Raw genomic sequence first — 20,476 nt, 5'->3', positions numbered from 1 at the left:
TAGATATGTTTATGCCCTCCTTCGAAGAAGAGGGGCTATATTTTTTTGCGCATGCCGGTCCGTCCGTCCGTATGTCCGTTTGCCGTCCACCAGATGGTTTCTGAATGATAACTCAAGAACGCTTAGGCCTAGGATCATGAAACTTCATAGCTTTATTGATCATGACTGGCAGATGACCCCTATTGATTTTCAGGACACTGGGTCAAAGGTCAAGGTCACTGACTCGAAATAGTAAAATGGTTTCCGGATGATAACTCAAGAATGCTTATGCCTAGGATCATGAAACTTCATAGGTACATTGATCATGACTGGCAGATGACCCCTATTGATTATCATTCACTAGGTCAAAGGTCAAGATCACAGTGACTCGAAATAGAAAAATGGTTTCCGGATAACTCAAGAACGCGTAAGCCTTGGATCATGAAACTTAATAGGAACATTGATCATAACTGGCAGATGACCCCTATTGATTTTCAGGTCACTAGGTCAAAGGTCAAGGTCACAGTGACTCAAACCGTAAAATGGTTTCCGGATGATAACTCAAGAATGCTTATGCCTAGGATCATGAAACTTCATAGGTACATTGATCATGACTGGCAAATGACCCCTATTGATTTTCAGGTCACAAGGTCAAAGGTCAAGGTCACAGTGACTCGAAATAGAAAAATTGTTTCCAGATGATAACTCAAGAATGCTTATGCCTAGGATCATTGAACTTCATAGGTACATTGATCATGACTGGCAGATGACCCCTATTGATTTTCAAGTCACTAGGTCAAAGGTCAAGGTCACAGTGACTCGAAACAGTAAAATGGTTTCCTGATGATAACTCAAGAATAATTAGGCCTAGGATCATGAAACTTCATAGGTACATTGATCATGACTGGCAGATGACCCCTATTGATTTTCAGGTCACTAGGTCAAAGGTCAAGGTCACAGTGACAAAAAACGTATTCACACAATGCCACTACAACTGACAGCCCATATGGGGGGCATGCATGTTTTACAAACAGCCCTTGTTTGTTTTTTAAATGCAGGGAGAGAAGATTAAATTAAAGGCCAGTGGATTGTCAGGCCTTCTCGACCTGCAGGGCGAGTGGCCCTGGAATTTTGTTTCAAGGCCTGGTCCAGTTGCTTGTTCAGTTCTTCATGTAAACGTTTGCAAGCATTTGCCTTGGTGTCTCCCTATGATAATCCTTGTTCTGTTGTGTTGTTTTCAGTCAAGAACACCAGCACTTGTCTTCGAGCACATCAACAACACAGATTTCAAGGTATGTTGGGATTTATTTTAAGAAATCAACCTTTTGATTGAGTTGGGTTTAAGAACTCAAGAAATTACATTTATTGTTCACTCTTCATTAGAGTGGACATCTTGGGCTGCACAGAACAGGTCAACCCCTTTAAATCTCACGTGAGCGACTTAAGGCCTTTCAGGCCATCTTGTTTAAAGGGATATAATCAGCTTCTATTTATAGAAAGTAAAAGGCATAGAGACTTGAGACTTAAGTGGATTTATATTAAAAAAATTATATTAACCGTTTTCCGGATAATTTATATGTAAAGCTTTCAGATATTGAGCTGATTTTTGGTATGCAAGTCTACATACAATGTCATGCCTTACAGATGAATAGTGAAATTAGTTCTGGTCCATTGATTTGTGGTTAAGTAATGGGCTTTGGACTAAATTTTCTCTATATTATTCATTTTTCAGGAGGTTTTGTAAGCAATGCTTTCAGATATTGAGCTGCTTTTAAGCTCACCTGATTGCTCAAGTGAGCTTTTCTGACTGGTCTTTGTCCGTCGTATGTCCGTCCGTCCTTCCGTAAACATTTGCTCGTAAGCACTCTAGAGGCCACATTTCTTGTCCCATCTTCATGAAACTTGGTCAAAAGCTTTGCCCCAATAAAATCTTGGCCGAGTTCCAAACTGGGTTGTGCCGGGTCAAAAACTAGGTCACTAGGTAAAAAAAAAAGAGCAAAACCTTGTAAACACTGTAGAAGTCACATTTTATGTTCAATCTTCATGTAACTTTGTCAAAATGTTTGTCTTAATGATATCTTGATTGAGTTCAAAAGTGGTTCCTGTGTGTTGAAAAACATGGCCGCAAGTGGGCGGGGCAGTTTTCCCTATTTGGCTATAGAGAAACCTTGTAAACACTCTAGAAGTCACAATTTTTGCCCAATCATCATGAAAGTTGGTCAAAGCATTGGTTTTCTAAAATGGTCCAGATCTGTGAAAAAACATGGCCGCAAGGGGGCGGGGCAGTTTTCTCTATATGTATATAGTGCAAACATGGGAACACTCTAAAAGTCACATTTTTGGTCCAATGTTCATGAAATTTGGTCAGAAAATGTGTTTTTTGGATATGACAGTTGAGTTTGAATATGGTTCGGATCGGTAAATCAAAGTACTGACAGTACTGGTGTGACGATGCTTTTGAGAGGATGGATATAAAAGCATCAAGTTAAGTTTATCTACATCACCACAATCACCACAATTGTGTATGTTGGTACAAAAAAAAAATATGGTACAAAAATTTTGCGAAAAAGTTGGGTATGGGAACAAAAAAATTGGGACCGAAAAAATTTGGGTACGAACAAAAAATTGGGGATGAAAAAACAATTGGGTACGAAAAAAAATTGGGTACGAAAAATTTTAGGTATGGAAAAAAAATTGGGGGAACAGGAAAGTAGTACCTGTGGGGAACTTGACCCACACTTGCACATTTTCGGCCCTTTCCGTAAAACATCAGATAAGTTCCTCGAAGGCAATAGTATGAATACACATTTCGGAAGTGGTAATGCGGTCCTACCTACGCGCGTCAAAATGTAAGCGAAATATGTACACAAGTCTGTCAGGAATGATTGAATTAACGAAGAAAATCGTGTATTGATGTAAGTTTTTTTAAGAATTGTGCAGAAAATATATTAAACAAGAGCTGTGTTTGTGAAACACAATGCCTCCTGCTGCGCAGCTTTGAAGCCATATATTTTACCTTTGACCTTGAAGGATGACCTTGACCTTTCACAACTCAAAATGTGCAGCTCCATGACATACACATGCATGCCGAATATGGAGTTGCTATCTTCAATATTGCAAAATTTGACCTTTGACCTTGACCTTGAAGGATGACCTTGACCTTTCACCAATCAATATGTGCAGCTTTATGAGATACGCATGCACGCCAATATTGAAAAAGGTTATGGCCAATGTTAAAGTTTTCGGACAGACAGACAGACAGACGCTTTATATTTGACATTTGACCTTGAAGGATGACCTTCACCTTCACCTTTCACAACTGAAAATGTGCAGCTCCATGAGATGCACATGTATGCCAAATATCAAGTTGCTATGTTCAATATTAAAAAAGTTATGGCCATTAAAGTTTTCGGACGGACGGACAGACTGACACACTAACTGACTGACTGACAGTTCAACTGATATAGGCCACCCTACCGGGGGCATAAAAAGCAATGGCGATATTTTTCTCAGCCACATAATTGTTAATAGTTTGATATCACAAAATGAAAGTGAAAGTTGAACTGTCAAAAATGACAACCTGTCAACGTGTTGTTTTTGCTGGCACGAGAGGGCGATTACACTCAATGTGTTCACATTTTGACCATAGGCTTTGTCAATGACCTTTATAGTATGGGTAGCTTTGATATTATTTAATGCTATCATGTAACTGCATGATTGTGTATATGTTTACAATACACAAAGCATAAATTATGATAAAAATATACTGATTGAGCTTATAATAATCTGAGAACTATAGCCAGGTCAATTAAGGACGTAAAATAAAATTTTGTGTCCTGATTTCATGAAGAAATGACCATGCATGTCCTAGATTTCAAATTCAAGGCCCTGGTGTGACACACTGGTAGCATTACCGTTAAACTGTTACCAGGCTTATGAAACTAGTTTTTATTGAACTATCTAAGGAAATCTAAATCAGGCACTGATTTTTCTTGTTTTAATACAGTCATAGATCAGTTGTGGCCTCTGGGTAATGACCAATTTTTGCTTACTTGTCACACCCTTAAAACTTTCCACACGTCTATAATAGCAAATCTGGATTTAGGTCTGTTGAAATCATTCTCAGGTGAGCGACCAGGGCCACCATGGCCCTCTTGTTAGTTCTGCTCTAGACCCCAGATATTGATCATTGCAGTGTGTAACTATTTACCACTCAGCTTACTGACCCTCTCACTGTGCTGTATGCCAGATGTTAATATCAGTGGTCAGTAATAAAAGCTGGTTAAACTGTTGTAAACACTCTAGAAGTCACAATTTTTGCCCAATCATCATGAAAGTTGGTCAAAACATTTCCTTGATTTCTTGGACGAGTTCGAAAATGGTCCAGATCGGTGAAAAAACATGGCCGCAAGGGGGCGGGGCAGTTTTCCCTATATGTATATAGTGAAAACATGGGAACACTGTAAAGTCACATTTTTGGTCCAATTTTCATGAAATTTGGTCAGAAAATGTGTTTTTTGATATGACAGTTGAGTTCGAAAATGGTTAGGATCGGTAAAAAAGCATGGCCGCTGGGGGGGGGGGGGGGGGGGGGGGCATTTTCCTTTTATTTATATAGAAATAACAGCTTTTGAACACTATATAGTTAATCATAGCAAGGGAAGTAACTGCAAATGAAAAATTATGTTGAATTGACAGAGTTGTCTCTCTTTTAAAAATATTTGTTTTAAGCACAAGAAGATTAAGTGGAATTAATTATAAATGATAGTTTTACATTGTGGAAGATAGCAAACTTTTGAATATGTTTTTAGCTCACCTGAGCGATAGCTCGAGGTGAGCTACTGTGATCACTCAGCGTCCGGCGTCCGTCCGTCCGTCTGTCTGTCTGTAAACAATTTGTAGACATCTTCTTCTACTAAACCATTGAGCCAATTTCAACTAAATTTCATGTGGAGCATCCCTAGGTCATGGGACAAAAGAATTGTTAAAAAAAATTTGATCGCATAACCAAGATGGCCGCCATGACCATATATGGTAAAAACCTTAAAAAATCTTCTTGTCAGAAACCGCTCATCAGATTTTCAAAAAATTTCACAGAGATGACCTTTGAAGGCTCCCCTGAAAAAGTTGTTCAAAGAAATTTGATTCGTCAAAAAACATGGCCGCAGGAGCTCGTTGAACTTTGCATGTTTATTCGTTTTTGCCTATTTTGTGAAAACTTAAAAAAATCTTCCACATTTTTTGTCCGATCCTTTCCAAATTTGCACAGTGTCTTTATATCAATGAGGACACGAACCCTACAAAAAATGAGCATTATTGGTCCATGAAGTACATAATTACCTCCCCTTGAATTGAGAAAATGGTGTTTATGCAATAAAGTCCAAATTTTTCATCCAATTCTTTCCAAACTTGTAAGGATTTAGCATGGTTCAAACAAGGGAAACAACTACGGTTTATGCATGTTCTTTTTATTACAGATTTGCCTCCCTTTAATTCATTCAAAATCTCATTTTACAGCAGAGATTCCAAATCTGACCTGTAAATGAGCCCCATATTTACTGCCAGTGCTAGGTTACCTTTTCCCATTTGATCATTCTTAAGTATTGGTCTTGTAATGCTGCTACTGCTTCTGCTACTGCTACTATTATTACTACTACTACTACTACTACTACTACTACTACTACTACTACTACTACTACTACTACTACTTCTACTACTACTACTACTACTACTACTACTTCTACTTCTACTACTACTACCACTACTACTACTACTACTACTACTACTACTACTACTACTACTACTACTACTACTAGTACTACTACTACTACCACCACCACCACCACCACCACCACAACCACCACCACCACCACCACCTTTTACTACTACTGCCACTACTACTACTACTTTACCACTACTACTACTACTACTACTACTACTACTACTACTACCACTACTACTACTACTACTACTACTACTACTACGACTACTACTACTACTACTACTTCTACTACTACTACTACTACTACTTCTACTACTACTACTACTACTACTACTACTACTACTACTACTACTACTACTACAACTACTATTACTACTACTACTACTACTACTACTACTACTATTACTACTACTACTACTACACCACCACCACCACCAGCCCTTGTTTCTATGGGATTTTAACCACAACTATTCATGTTTATCTCCGACACATATTTTTAGGTCACCTGTCATGAAGTGACACGGTGAGCTTATGTGATCGTGTGATGTCCGGCGTCCGTTGTGCGTGCCTGCGTGTGTCCGTGCGTCCGTCCGTCAACAATTTGTTTGTGTAGACAGTAGAGGTCACAGTTTGCATCCAATCTTGATGAAATTTGGTAAAAATGTTTATCTTGATGAAATCCGGTTTGGGATTGTATTTGGGTCATCTGGGGTCAAAAACAAGGTCACTAGGTCAAATAATAGAACAACCTTCTGTAGACAATAGAGGTCACAGTTTTCATCCAATCTTTATGAAATTTGGTCAGAATGTTTATCTTGATGAAATCTGGGTTGGGATTTTATTTGGGTCATAAGGGGTCAAAAACTAGGTCACTAGGTCAAATAATAGAAAAACCTCGTGTATAGACATTAGAGATCACAGTTTTCATCCAACATTTATGAAATTTGGTCAGAATTCTTGATGAAATCTGGGTGGGATTGTATTTGGGTCATCTGGGGTAAAAATCTAGGTCAAATTAATAGAAAAACCTTGTGTTGACAATAGAGGTCACAGTTTTCATCCAATATTTATGAACTGTGGTCAGAATGTTTATCTTGATGAAATCTGGATTGGGATTGTATTTGGGTCATCTAGAGTCAGGAACTAGGTCACTAGGTCAAATCATAGAAAAACATTGTGTAGACAATAGAGGTCATAGTTTTCATCTGATCTTAATGAGTCAGGTGAGCGATTCAGGGCCATCATGGCCCTCTTGTTTATTGTTTGATGATTCTGTACAATATGGCATTCTTTTGTCAAACAATTAAGGCGATACTATACGATTTTTATATGTGTTAAATTGTAATATATTGATAAATACATGTTACAATAACACAAATTAGGCAAGATCTTGAAGACGAATTTTATAAAATGCAGCAAAGGCAAATTAGCGCCCCGAGCTGATGGTGACGAAGATATTTCGTACATATTTTCCTACAATAACCGAAGAATTCGTCTTGTTATTAGGAACGGAGTTAGTGTTCGTGTGTCGAATGAATAGACATTGCTGCAGGAATTTAAAAACAACCATTAAACTAAATTAAGATTCACATCGTACATGCATGATATACATTCTTGCGAATTCGACTGTACAGACATTTTCGATTTCAGAATATCTCGCTTATTTCGCACTTTTCGACACATGTTCTTCTTAAGTTTTATTTTAAATTAACTAACAAGGTAGAACTTGGTGGTTTTATGATATTTAACAACAAGTTTTATGTTAATCTTTTCAAATATGGCCACAACATTTTTCAAATACATACATGAAATTTATATTTTACAGTTTTTTAAGGATGTAACTAAAAAGTGCTGGACGGAACAACTGGGCTCATATACGCTTATATCTTGCTTATTTTGTGAAAACTTTAAAAATATTCTTGTCTTTAACTCTAGGACCTAGGGTTACCACATTTTGTATGTAGTGAGATATAGTAGTCCTCTACAAAGTTTGCTCAAATTATGCCCCTGTGGATAAATTTGACCAAGCCCAGGGGGTCACAAAAGTGAACATGTGCTTAAATAGGGCCTATATTTAAGTATTTGAACATGCAGCGAATATTTGTTTCAGCCTTTTTTTCAGCAGTGGAGCGACACAGGGCCATCATGGCCCTCTTGTTGTCAAAACTTTTACTACCCTGTTCATACCTACCTTTACCCGCTATTTGTTGTTTCGACAACGGCCCCTTCAGTCTATAACATTATAGGGTGTAGTTTTCAGCAATAAAAAAATGGCGGCAATTAGGAAGATTTGTGATTACGAAATGTTTTTTTTTCTCGCAATTTGGCAACCAAGAAAGCGTTGTCAATGTATTATATGCACCAAATTTTTATTTTTAAATTTGGCGGTAAAAAAATGCGCTTTTCATTGTAAAATACGGTAGAAAGTATGATATTGCCATGAGTAAATGCGTTAAAACATGTAATCCTCTTTGACATAGTGTTTCCTTAAAGAAAATAAAACTCAAGCCAGTTTTATTAACAATAGCAAAATCTTAATAAAGATGTCCAAGAAGTGCATTCATAGTAGTGAAATTAATTGTTTGAATATTACAAAAATGCAGACTTGTGATTAATATCAGGTGCTGGAGGAAGGGGTTTTCCAAACTCTCGTTTGAGCTCACCTGAGCTTGCTCATTTTTCGTTGGCAACTTATAGCTCGTTTCCAAAAAAAACTAGGTCTTCAGGTCGAATGTTAGAAAAACTTTGTTACCACTTTAAGAGTCCACATTCATAAGTTAATTTCTTTGTCTTTATGACAATTCTATTCATGAGTCGCATCCCCTGATTGTCTTAAATTCTTACTTTTTATTAACACATATTTTAGACAACAATTCTTTATTTTATTAACCAATATATCAAAGCAGAATTTAGCAGCTTTAGAATAAAATGAAATTAGGATATCAAGTGCGCAAAATTCGCGCATACATGCTGAAAATAAGCATGATCTTTAAAAAAAAAATGGTGCAAATCATAGAATAAACAATGTGAGAAGATAAAACATTTTGACAGGCAATGATAAAATCTTGATAATCTGCTTCCGAAAACTTCAATATAGGTCTACATGTACAATTTAAGGAAATTGATAAAACTTGGTCATAATGTCAATGTTGACAAGATCTAGGCAATGTTTGATGCTTCGTCAGGCAGGGCCAAAAACTGGGTAACTTTCAACTTAGTTGAGGTATTCCAGCCTTTTTTTTTTCCCCAAAGGGGAAAGGTACCTGTACCCCTACACTGGGAATTTTTCGAGTCGTGAAATCTTCAAATTTGGAAAAAAGCGAGTCGCAAATTCAATGAATTGGGAAAAATTCGAGTCTCAAATTGATGAATTGAGAATCTTTAAAAATGAATCTTATCTATCATTAGGGGCTATATTCTGCATCACAAAGCATTTTAAGCTCTAGGTTTTAACGGACAAACTACTAGTGATGATATTTTGACAATCATATCATTAAAAAACAAAACAAAAACAACAACAATTTAACTTCGCCTGGTTTGAAATCCTTTAACAATAGACAGTGAGAAAAGCCACACATAACCATCATTACAAATTGCTCCTCTCCCTTCTCTTCATGTCTCTGAATATGTCAATTATTCCCTTTTTCTCATTATCTGTGAGGGTCTTTCTCCCCAAACAACAAATCCTCATTAGGGATGTCAGTGTTTGTTGACCTAGTCTATTTCGGTCTTTAGTACACAGTGAGTTCATTAGACTGAACAGTCTCTCTACAGATGCTGTGCTGCTTGGGATAAGGCAGCTCAGCAGCAGCAACTTGAACATTGAAGTGTATGTTGTGTGCAGTCGCTCATCCTCCAACATCTCTTTGAACATGTCTGTGGCTGGGTCTCTGTTCCTGAAAATATAATTATGATAAGATGCATATAAATCTTCCTGCATAAACAAAGATAGCTTTGGGAAGACAAGTATAAGCACTTGAATCAATGTCCTATGCAAAGAATAGTGCATGAATACAGTTACTGAAGGAGCTCTCTCACACAAAAACTTCACTGTGCGTATGGTAATTGTATTATTAGAAATCTTGTGTTCAAAGTGCTCATGTAATACTGAATTTTTTTTTTAAACAGCAAAACAAACTTGTAATGTTGGATCATGGGTTAGGAACATAACCATTCACAGAGAATTGTTCAAACATAATATATTGAAAGTAGATGTTGAACTGAGCATGATTTATTAGTTCCATGAAACCTAGCACATAAGTCAACCATAAGCATCTGTTTCAAACATTGCCAATTTAGAGCATTCTTTGAAATTCTAAATAGACTATACAATTTGAACTGTAACCGAACTGAAAGAAATTATGCTCAGTTGTCCAGGAACTGCTTGCCTGTCAAGCAGGGCAGGGCTCGGCCGTGAGGGCGACGTGGGCGATATCTTCGCCCGGGACATAATTATGTCGCCCTTAAATTACATGAAGGAGAAGTTGACTTCGCCTTCTTTTTTTACAACATCAACGTTTTTTTTCTCAGCTTTTCCATCTAAAAATTCTCTATTTGTGAAAGCTTATCCAGGCAACTAGCAGACATGGACATTCACTCCAAACAATAACGGTGTAGATCAAAAGATCAAAGCGAGTGTCATTTCACCGACAGTTTTTATAGTTCTCTGTTCTGCAAGCGCAACTAGTACACGCCTTGCAGGTGGAGTTAAGAGGTACATTAACATCGATAGTAACCGATGAGAATGCGCGTATTTTTTTATACATATGCAGCAGTTTACCTGAGCAATGAAATGACGTCGTTATAGACATGTACAGTACAGCCAAAGCGGAACAAACGTATTTCGCGATCCGCGGCGGCAAGGCGAAACGAGTCGATGCCGCGTCAGTCGTTGAAGCAGCGTCAGTATGCGGCAGCAAGTCACATTTCGCCGCGAAACTTCGCATCTGTCTGCCGAGGCATGCCGCGATCTGAGGCATGATGCCGAGTCGATGCGCATCATGAAATAAAAAATCTTTTTAAAATTATTAGTTACATGTAGTTAACAAATTTTGAAAGAACAATTATAATAATAATTAAAATCATAATAAATTTATTGTGCGCGGATTGTATTATCATATACATGTAAGCATAGTTAATGTGTCTGGCCAATTAAGTTTGTTTCCCGCCCGTAGTGTATGTATTTCACACATAAACAAGGTCAGGTAATTATGTTTTCGCACATACAAGTGGTCAATGCTCCAGCATATGGTGGATTTATAAATTAATTGCATGTTGATTCTGCTATTATATTTTAGCTGAGAAAATTAGCAGTTTGAAGCCACATCAATAATCAAGACGGTGACGACGTATTTGTTGTTTTGTTAATTATCAGCTTATTATAAATATTGTTTGAATATGCGTATATAAACACGTTTTATTTTGTTCATATTGTACAGTTAATATTGCTACTAATTACCCGATAATCCTGTATATTCCAGTTTTAAAGCAAATGCTGGTAAATATTTACGATACACAAACATTCTCGATATTTCCTTAAGTATCAAATACATTTTGGCATTTGTTACTATTTATAGAGATGATGAAATAACGTCTAATCGGGGCGTTTTTTTCCCCACTGAACACGCGATTTACGCCTGACGTGATGTTCATGTATTTATACAACACAAAATACACCCAAACTTTCCAAACGACGTTCTACATGTCTGCATAATTTTTGCGCGCTTTTTATGAAACAAAGGATATTTTAGCACTGTTTATTTGACGCTAGAATTTGCCAAAGGACGCGTTAGCATTAAAATTCGGAAGTGTGTTTCGGATTACAAATTTAATAATGATAATCGAATGAAACATAAACAGTTGCGCGTAATTAATTCTACGCTACACATACATGTATGTACATGTAGGTGGATATCTTTTCACTCGATCCGCCGCGTACGTATGCGGCGGATTTACTCCGCGAAAGTACGCGAGGTTAATACAGACTCGGCGTCGTTGTGCGGATCGATGCCGAGTGCCACGGCGATACGCCGCGTGAACACACGATTCAGCCGCGGACTAATAATCTGGCCGTGGCCTAGCCGCGGAATTTGTTTGTGCCGCTTTGGCTGTACTGTATTTACGCACAAAAAAGATTACACGCGCAACACATTCCCAACAGTAAATATGAATACGGTTTATTCTAGTATGTTCTACTGTTTGCTTGTTTTGTGTTTCAAAACTCTTAAACACTAATAATCAAGTCGATGTGCAATTTATTTTGTCAGACATTAATTCATAACCATATAAACAAAAACTAACAACTCACCCGTGCATAGTGCAAATTTCCATAATTTTATCTATCCATGATCATATACGTAACCGACTTTATTTTATATCCCGCAACCTCTTTGCGCGTGCTGTAAGTTGTCTAATGATAAAGTGATAATTGATTGACCATCAGATAATTGCAGGTTTATTGGCAGACGGCACGGTTAAAGAAAGTCGGAAAAATTATTAAAGAAAAACTAAATTTATCAAAGGTCTATTAATTACGTAGATCCACTACTGTTAAAGTCCAGCGAGTTTTGTCAGTTTGTTAATCCATCGAAACGGATAATTACGAGTAACACCCATCTTATATAAACTGGAATCACAGTTCATTTTTATACTAACAAGTCCTAATACTACACAATTGACATTGAGAAAACACATTTCCTCGATTAGATATAAATTATCTGAGTAAATTAAATTGCTACGTCATGACCTTCTATATTGCAAATTGCGGACCTATTGTAACATTCAACCCGCGTTCAATTCAAAGCTGGCGATTCAAATTACAAGTAATGGTGATTCAATAATGGAGAAAGCATTAACTGGATTTAACAAACGTTTGATAAGGTTTGTTAAACCAGTAACAACAAGGAAAATTTGGATTATTAAAGTTAAACAGGTAAGGCATTCTCAAGTGTACATATTTCGGACATGTATAAAATTCGGATAAACAGTAATAGATAAACTATATGTCCCATGCATTAAATTTGGTGATTTCACGACGTGAAAAATTCCCAATGGCATGGGTACCGGACCCGTTCCCAATTGGGTGAAAAAATCAGTGACTAATTATCATGTACATTATGATGTAAATAGGGTTTGGATTGTCATTGCATTATTAAGGTACTGTTTATTTTTATGATGCACATGGAAATCACAAGTTTTATTTGTATGAATTGATTTATGTGACTTCATATGTAAGGATTTATTGAATTTGAAAATATTTGTTTTTTCATTGATGATGATAGGCTTGGTGTAATGAGGGGTATAAAACAAGTGAAGATTTTATTAAACGCCGAACAGAAACCACTTCTCCTTCTAGTAGCCTCACTTCTCCCTAATTTAAGCTCAGGTAGAAGTCACTTCTCCATCAAGTTTGAACCTATGCTGAGCACTGGGAGGGTATATAACATTTCATGCAAAAAAAACAGTAGAAAATACAACATTTCATGCAAAAGAAGGAAATATTACACAATGCAAAAAAACAAACATCCAAAACACAAAAGCAAACTTGAATGATTATCATGTACACAATTTGCTCAGCTGTGTGCTTTCCCAGGAAGTCAGGAACGTGACATATTTCAAATAACTAAAGAATAACACTTTATGCTTATAACATGTTTAACGATGAAACTGTTGAACATTTGCTGGCTGCTACCTAGTGAGGAACATAATATGTTTGAATCCATCAAACTTGGCTGATATGCTGTGCTTATCAAGTAGTGGAGCTGCTTGTGTTATGCTACCAGCATACTGGTCTTCCTTCCTCTCACCATAGTGGGATTTCAAGGTTTGTATAGATTTCTATTAAGCAGTGAGTTATCAATAATACAACCTATTACAATTTATCAAAGTATTCTACAACGTTACAGGAAGCATATAGATACAACAAAATCTATATGTATAACATGAAACATGTATGTTTCTGTCTATCCTAAGCTCGCAAAAATATTAATCTGCTAAATACTCATATGTTGGCAGATATGATGGTTATTAATGTTATTATAAATAAGTAAACAACCAACCTGTCCATAATCAGCAAGATCTGCGATTGATTCCGGAAGGTTGTTCAGGTTGAAAACAGAGAATGCAGACAGGACCGGTGAAGAATGAAAACCATCTTGAAGTTCACCGATTAACTTGTTCACCATGGGACAGGCAAGGACTTGCACAACTTGCTCCCGAGTGTATACATTCAGGTTCCTGTAAATCACACAAATCCATTTTAAAACTTCAACGGAATTGAATATTTACAATTTAAACATTCTTCACCAAATGTTAGAAAAACAAATGTTAGAATTCCTGTAAATGACTAGCCAATTAAAAGTACAACAATAGATACTTTATCAATGCAAATTATCTGGCCTTTCTTGACACCCTTAAAATATGTGCATCACGAGGCTAACATTTATTCAGAGATGTTACAGACAACCAAAGTTTTTTAGTTGAACCATTATAATGTGACGATAAATCTGATTAAAATTTAACGCATGCGTCTTGTGTAGACAGTTCTTGCATCCACTTCTTCAAACAACATGGGTAGTCTGGACAGAGTGAGATCAGTGTTGTTGTCATTGAGAGTACCCCTAAATCTTGTTGCCAGTCCTTCCAGTGTATCAATCAACTCCTACAATAATTGTAAAGCATAACACATGACTGAAATTTCATAGGTCTAACTGTTATCTTTCCTTGAGTAAGATTTACAAGTAACTAAAAGCCATATGTTTAATTATTTGTAGGTACAAAGACAAAGGGCCTCATCATGCATCTGATAAGTTTCATCAACATGTCCTTATTATTGTCTGCCTTCACAAAGTTTCCTCTACATGTCCTTATTATTGTCTGCCTTCACAAAGTTTCCTCTACATGTCCTTATTATTGTCTGCCTTCACAAAGTTTCGTCTACATGTCCTTATTATTGTCTGCCTTCACGAAGTTTCATCAACATGTTCTTATTATTGTCTGCCTTCACAAAGTTTCCTCTACATGTCCTTATTATTGTCTGCCTTCACAAAGTTTCATCTACATGTCCTTTTTAGCTCATCTATTTTTTTTTTTTTTAAATACGAGCTATTGTCATCACCTTGGCGTTGGCGTCTGCGTCTGCGTCGGCGTCCGGTTAAGTTTTGCGTTTAGGTCCACTTTACTCAGAAAGTATCAATGCTTTTGCATTCAAACATGGTACACTTACTTACTATCATGAGGGGACTGGGCAGGCAAAGTTAGATAACTCTTGCGTGCATTTTGAGAGAATTATGTGCCCTTTTTATACTTAGAAAATTGAAAATTTTGGTTAAGTTTTGTGTTTAGGTCCATTTTATTCCTTAAGTATCAAAGCTATTGCTTTCATACTTGCAACACTTACCGTAAAAACGCAGTCATAAGTCTACCCGGCTCATAAGTCGGGGGTTATACTTTGGTACCAAAATTGGAGATTTTGAGTATGTTAGCTTCATAAGTCGAGTCAGAAATTTTCTGTTTACGAATTTCATAAACGGACGCCATTTTAAATGTACATGAAGTTGCGGTAGTATTCTATACATTGCACTTATACCAAACTCACGTTCAGCAGCACTGTTGTTATTTAAATTCTCCGCAAACTCTATCACACGTATTTTAAATGCATTGTCAAAAGCCTGGCGTTTGCGTTTGCCAGGCATTTTCAAAGATTTATCGTAAGTCCAGTTGTGTTTTTGTTTATCTAATTAATAAATGGTTGCACTCAATAATTTACGCTAGTAATTATCCACAAACTATTTTCCGCTTTTAATCCGATGAAACAATATTACCACTGTAATCCAATCTTTGTACTTTTAATCTGACTGTCAAAACAATTGATTAGTGTCTCGGTAAAACGTGTTTCTATAACAATGATTGACATACCCAAGAGACTGCTAACTCCACCTTTTTCTCTGAAACAATTTCAAAGGCGGAGCTATACACGTGCTCAAGCATAATGGAACGATTGCAAGCGAGTTACAAACACGCGATTGGTTAAGCATATCGATTCTCTAAACAAAGGAATCCAATTTTGTCGGCGAGAAAGGTGTTCCTTATTGCTTCTTGACAGGAAACGGCTTTCCTTTGATGACGTCAAACTGTCGATTCACACATATTGCGAATTTTCGCGAGACTTTAAATGATGTCCTTGATTCTTTGTTTACATGAACAGTAAAAAAACAACACCTGCTTACATGAAGACTTTGGATTAAATTATCAAAATAAAAACAAGAGTAATTGCAAACTGTGATTATATTAATTGGTAAGTATCAGTAAAAATACGACGTTTTGTTAGTCGTAAATCAACGATTTTTTTTATACAACAACAACTATTGCCGCGGGGATCAATCTTCGTCGAATTTCATTATTTTTTTCATGGAATTTTATTATTTTTTTCATGGACCACCTCATAAGTCGATACCGGTTTTTTAATCAAATTTTGGAGGTAAAAAATCTCGACTTATGACTGCGTTTTTACGGTACTAACTATCATAAGGGGACTGTGCAGGCAAAGTTATGTAACTCTGACTGGCATTTTGACAGAATTATGTGCCCTTTTTTTAATTAGAAAATTGAAAATTTGGTTAAGTTTTGTGTTTAGGTCCACTTTATTCCTACAGTATCAAAGCTATTGCTTTCATACTTGCAACACTTATTAACTATCATAAGGGGACTGTGCAGGCAAAGTTATGTAACTCTGACTGGCATTTGGATGGAATTATGGGCCCTTTATACTTAGAAAATTGAAAATTTGGTTAAGTTTTGTGTTTTGGTCCACTTTACCCCTAAAGTATCATAGATATTGCTTTCATACTTGGAACACTCGCAAACTATCATAAGGGTACAGTAAAAGGACAAGTTGCATAACTCTGGTTGTCATTTTTACGGAATTATGGCCCTTTTTTGACTTAGTAACTTTGAATATATGGTTAAATTTTGTGTTTCGATCCACTGCTCGGTCAAAGGTCAACAACAAAAAAGCTGCGCATTAGCCATTAGGGGGCATTGCGTTTCTGACAAACACATCGCTTGTTAATCGATAAAATGGCAATTCAATAAAATGGACCAAAGTGTTAAGTTTTTATCAACAAATATTGACACAATATAGAAACATCAGGCCTTTCCCTGGCCATTTTGGGGAAAAAAATGTAATTGATATGAAAAGTCCACTGTTTTGGGAAAAAATATTTTAATATAACTCTGAATAATTATTCAGAAACATATTAATTTATTATATACTTTTTTGTTTATGAAATAAATTTGAGATATATTAATCATTAGAGAGTTCTTTCTTTTACTTCTGGAGGGGATTTTTTCTACAAAATAGGGGAAAAATATATACTCTTTTTTAGGGGGAATGGGGCCGAATACCGGCCCCGAAATTGCCATAAAAAAACACTGTGAACAAATGAATAGTCTGTTAAATTAAAAATCATCAACATGTAATGTTTTACAGAAAAAAATATAAAAAATGTTTACTTCATAAGTGAAGTACCTTTCAGTTTCCTGCTCATTGTATTACAACCATCAAAACCGACGAACATGACCTTGATGTCAATCTGGCATTGTTGCAGAAGAGTTTCTATTGCCCCCCCCCCCCTCTAATTTTTTTTTTATTTTATTTTTTTTGTTTTTTTAAGATCATCTCACAAATGACCTTCACACCCTCACACTATACCCCCCCCCATACTTTTTTTTTAAACAGTTAAAAAACACAATTTGATTGATACTTTGACAAAACTACTCTTACCTGACATACCACAATAGACTCCACCCAAACCATCTTTTGTGCCCCCCCCCCTATTTTTTTTTTTTAAGATCATCTCACAAATGACCACCACACCCTCACACTATACCCCCCCCCACCACCCCCCCCCAATTTTTTTTTTTTGAAACGGTTAAAAAACACAAATGTTTATTTTTATTTTTTTATTTTTGAAATACCGTCCAACCATCGCACCCAAGAATCCGCTCCCCCCCACCCCCCCACCCCCGAATTTTTTTTAATATTTTTTTTTGCATTTTTTTTTCCACATTTTTGGAAGATAATGTAATAAATGTCCACACCCCCACACTATACATCCCTCTTCACTCCACCCCTCCCTCCTTTGTGATTGAAATTGAGAGTCCCTTCACCTTTAAAAAGAAAATAGATGAGCGGTCTGCACCCGCAAGGCGGTGCTCTTGTTATTGTCTGCCTTCACGAAGTTTCCTCTACATGTTCTTATTATTGTCTGCCTTCACAAAGTTTCATCTACATGTCCTTATTATTGTCTGCCTTCACAAAGTTTCCTTTACTTGTCCTTATTATATTCTGCCTTCACAAAGTTTCCTCTACATGTCCTTATTATTGTCTGCCTTCACAAAGTTTCCTCTACATGTCCTTATTATTGTCTGCCTTCACAAAGTTTCCTCTACATGTCCTTATTATTGTCTGCCTTCACAAAGTTTCCTCTACATGTCCTTATTATTGTCTGCCTTCACAAAGTTTCCTCTACATGTCCTTATTATTGTCTGCCTTCACAAAGTTTCCTTTACATGTCCTTTTTATTGTCTGCATTTACAAAGTTTCATCTACATGTCCTTATTAGTGTCTGCCTTCACAAAGTTTCATCTACATGTCCTCATTATTGTCTGCCTTCACAAAGTTTCCTCTACATGTCCTTATTATTGTCTGCCTTCACAAAGTTTCATCTACATGTCCTTATTATTGTCTGCCTTCACAAAGTTTCCTCTACATGTCCTTATAATTGTCCGCCTTCACAAAGTTTCATCTACATGTCATTGTTGTCTGCCTTTACAAAGTTTCCTCTACATGTCATTATTTTCTGCCTTCACAAAGTTTCATCTACATGTCCTTATTAATTTCTGCCTTCACAAAGTTTCCTCTACATGTCCTTATTATTGTCTGCCTTCACAAAGTTTCCTCTACATGTCCTTATTATTGTCTGCCTTCACAAAGTTTCCTCTACATGACCTTATTATTGTCTGCCTTCACAAAGTTTCCTCTACATGTCCTTATTATTGTCTGCCTTCACAAAGTTTCATCTACATGTCCTAATTATTGTCTGCCTTCACAAAGTTTCCTCTACATGTCCTAATTATTGTCTGCCTTCACAAAGTTTCCTCTACATGTCCTTATTATTGTCTGCCTTCACAAAGTTTCCTCTACATGTCCTTAGTATTGTCTGCCTTCACAAAGTTTCCTCTACATGTCCTTATAATTGTCTGCCTTCACAAAGTTTCCTCTACATGTCCTTATTATTGTCTGCCTTCACAAAGTTTCATCTACATGTCCTTATTATTGTCTGCCTTCACAAAGTTTTCTCTACATGTCATTATTGTCTGCCCTCACAAAGTTTCATCTTCATGTCCTTTTTATTGTGTGCCTTCACAAAGTTTCATCTACATGTCCTTATTATTGTCTGCCTTCACAAAGTTTCCTCTACATGTCCTTATTATTGTCTGCCTTCACAAAGTTTCCTCTACATGTCCTTATTATTGTCTGCCTTCACAGTTTCCTCTACATGTCCTTATTAGTGTCTGCCTTCACAAAGTTTGATCTACATGTCCTTATTATTGTCTGCCTTCACAAACTGTTTATAAGTTTCATCTACATGTCCTTATTATTGTCTGCCTTCACAAACTGTTGATAAGTTTCATCTACATGTCCTTATTATTGTCTGCCTTCACAAACTGTTGGTGATTGACTAGAATTTCAATCTTATTTAGCGCATTTGTCAAATTTTCAAAATCACAAAAGTTAATTGATTTTTAGAAATATATTCTCTATTCAAGCTGCTAGATCTAAAAAAAATGTAGCAGACAAAACATTTCAATGACATCAATTTATTGCAGCCAAAAAGAAAGCATGTCTTACTTTCAACTTGATGGAGACTTGAGTGAAGTCCACTGACCCTTGCAAGTACTTGCAAAAGTAGTTCACAGGATCAAGAATGTCCCTCAGAACAGCAATGGCAGCTAGGGTATTTTTTTGTGTGACCATATCCCTAACGCCAACCACCTCAGGCTGTCCTTTCCAGGATAGCGTCCAAACTATCTATGATCTGAAAAAAACATTTTCTAAAATATTAAAAGAGATTGTCAACATTATGTTCTAGACAAATTGCAATGTGCTATTACTATTAATTATAATTATGTTTAAATTATGTTATCGTTTACATTAACTGGTTTGAATGCTGTCTATTTGCCTTAATGCCAAAAAGTCAAGAAGTCATTTTCACTAGACATTTTACCTGGGTAGGGAAAATAATCAGAGGCTAACTCTATGGGTACTGATGTGTTTACTGTTAGATTCACACATTATGTAAACAATGGTGGTCGTGGAATGATAGTGGTCTGATGGGTCTACATGTATAATGAAGATGACTGTACCTCAACATAGCGATCAATGAAGCGTTTACATGCGCGGCCATGCGACAACCATCTTGTTGCAGCTGCTCGTACCAAGACCAGTTCCCGCTTCACTTACGCTGATTGAACATCCTGTGATAAATAATAATATTTTTAGTTATTTTTACAAGTCAATGTAGACTAGGCTTTTTTGGCATGGTCATTTTAATAAACTGTACAATCATTGTCAAATTGAGTGACTTGATATTTACCATAAAAACTTCTGGGGTGAATACTCAAAGAGTTTGTATACAGCTAGGAGGACTTCATCCACATCGTTCAGAACAGGAAAATCATTCATCAGGTGTTTTACACACAAGGCAAGACGGT

At 36.5% G+C, this 20,476-nt stretch overlaps 1 protein-coding gene across 1 annotated transcript in view; it reads left to right on the top strand.

Annotated features, from left to right (window-relative positions):
- The window catches only part of LOC127843996 (casein kinase II subunit alpha-like), a 154,509-nt gene that overhangs the window by 45,326 nt on the left and 88,707 nt on the right, over positions 1-20,476 (top strand). Inside the window, exon 4 of the mRNA XM_052373958.1 lies at positions 1,221-1,271. Coding sequence (XP_052229918.1) covers positions 1,221-1,271 — 51 coding nt within the window. The remainder of the gene's footprint in view (positions 1-1,220; positions 1,272-20,476) is intronic.

The sequence above is a fragment of the Dreissena polymorpha genome, chromosome 9 (genome assembly GCF_020536995.1).
Source record: "Dreissena polymorpha isolate Duluth1 chromosome 9, UMN_Dpol_1.0, whole genome shotgun sequence".
NCBI lineage: Eukaryota > Metazoa > Mollusca > Bivalvia > Myida > Dreissenidae > Dreissena > Dreissena polymorpha.
Note: the sequence above shows the minus strand (reverse complement) of the source record. Positions and strands in the feature narration are given on the sequence as shown.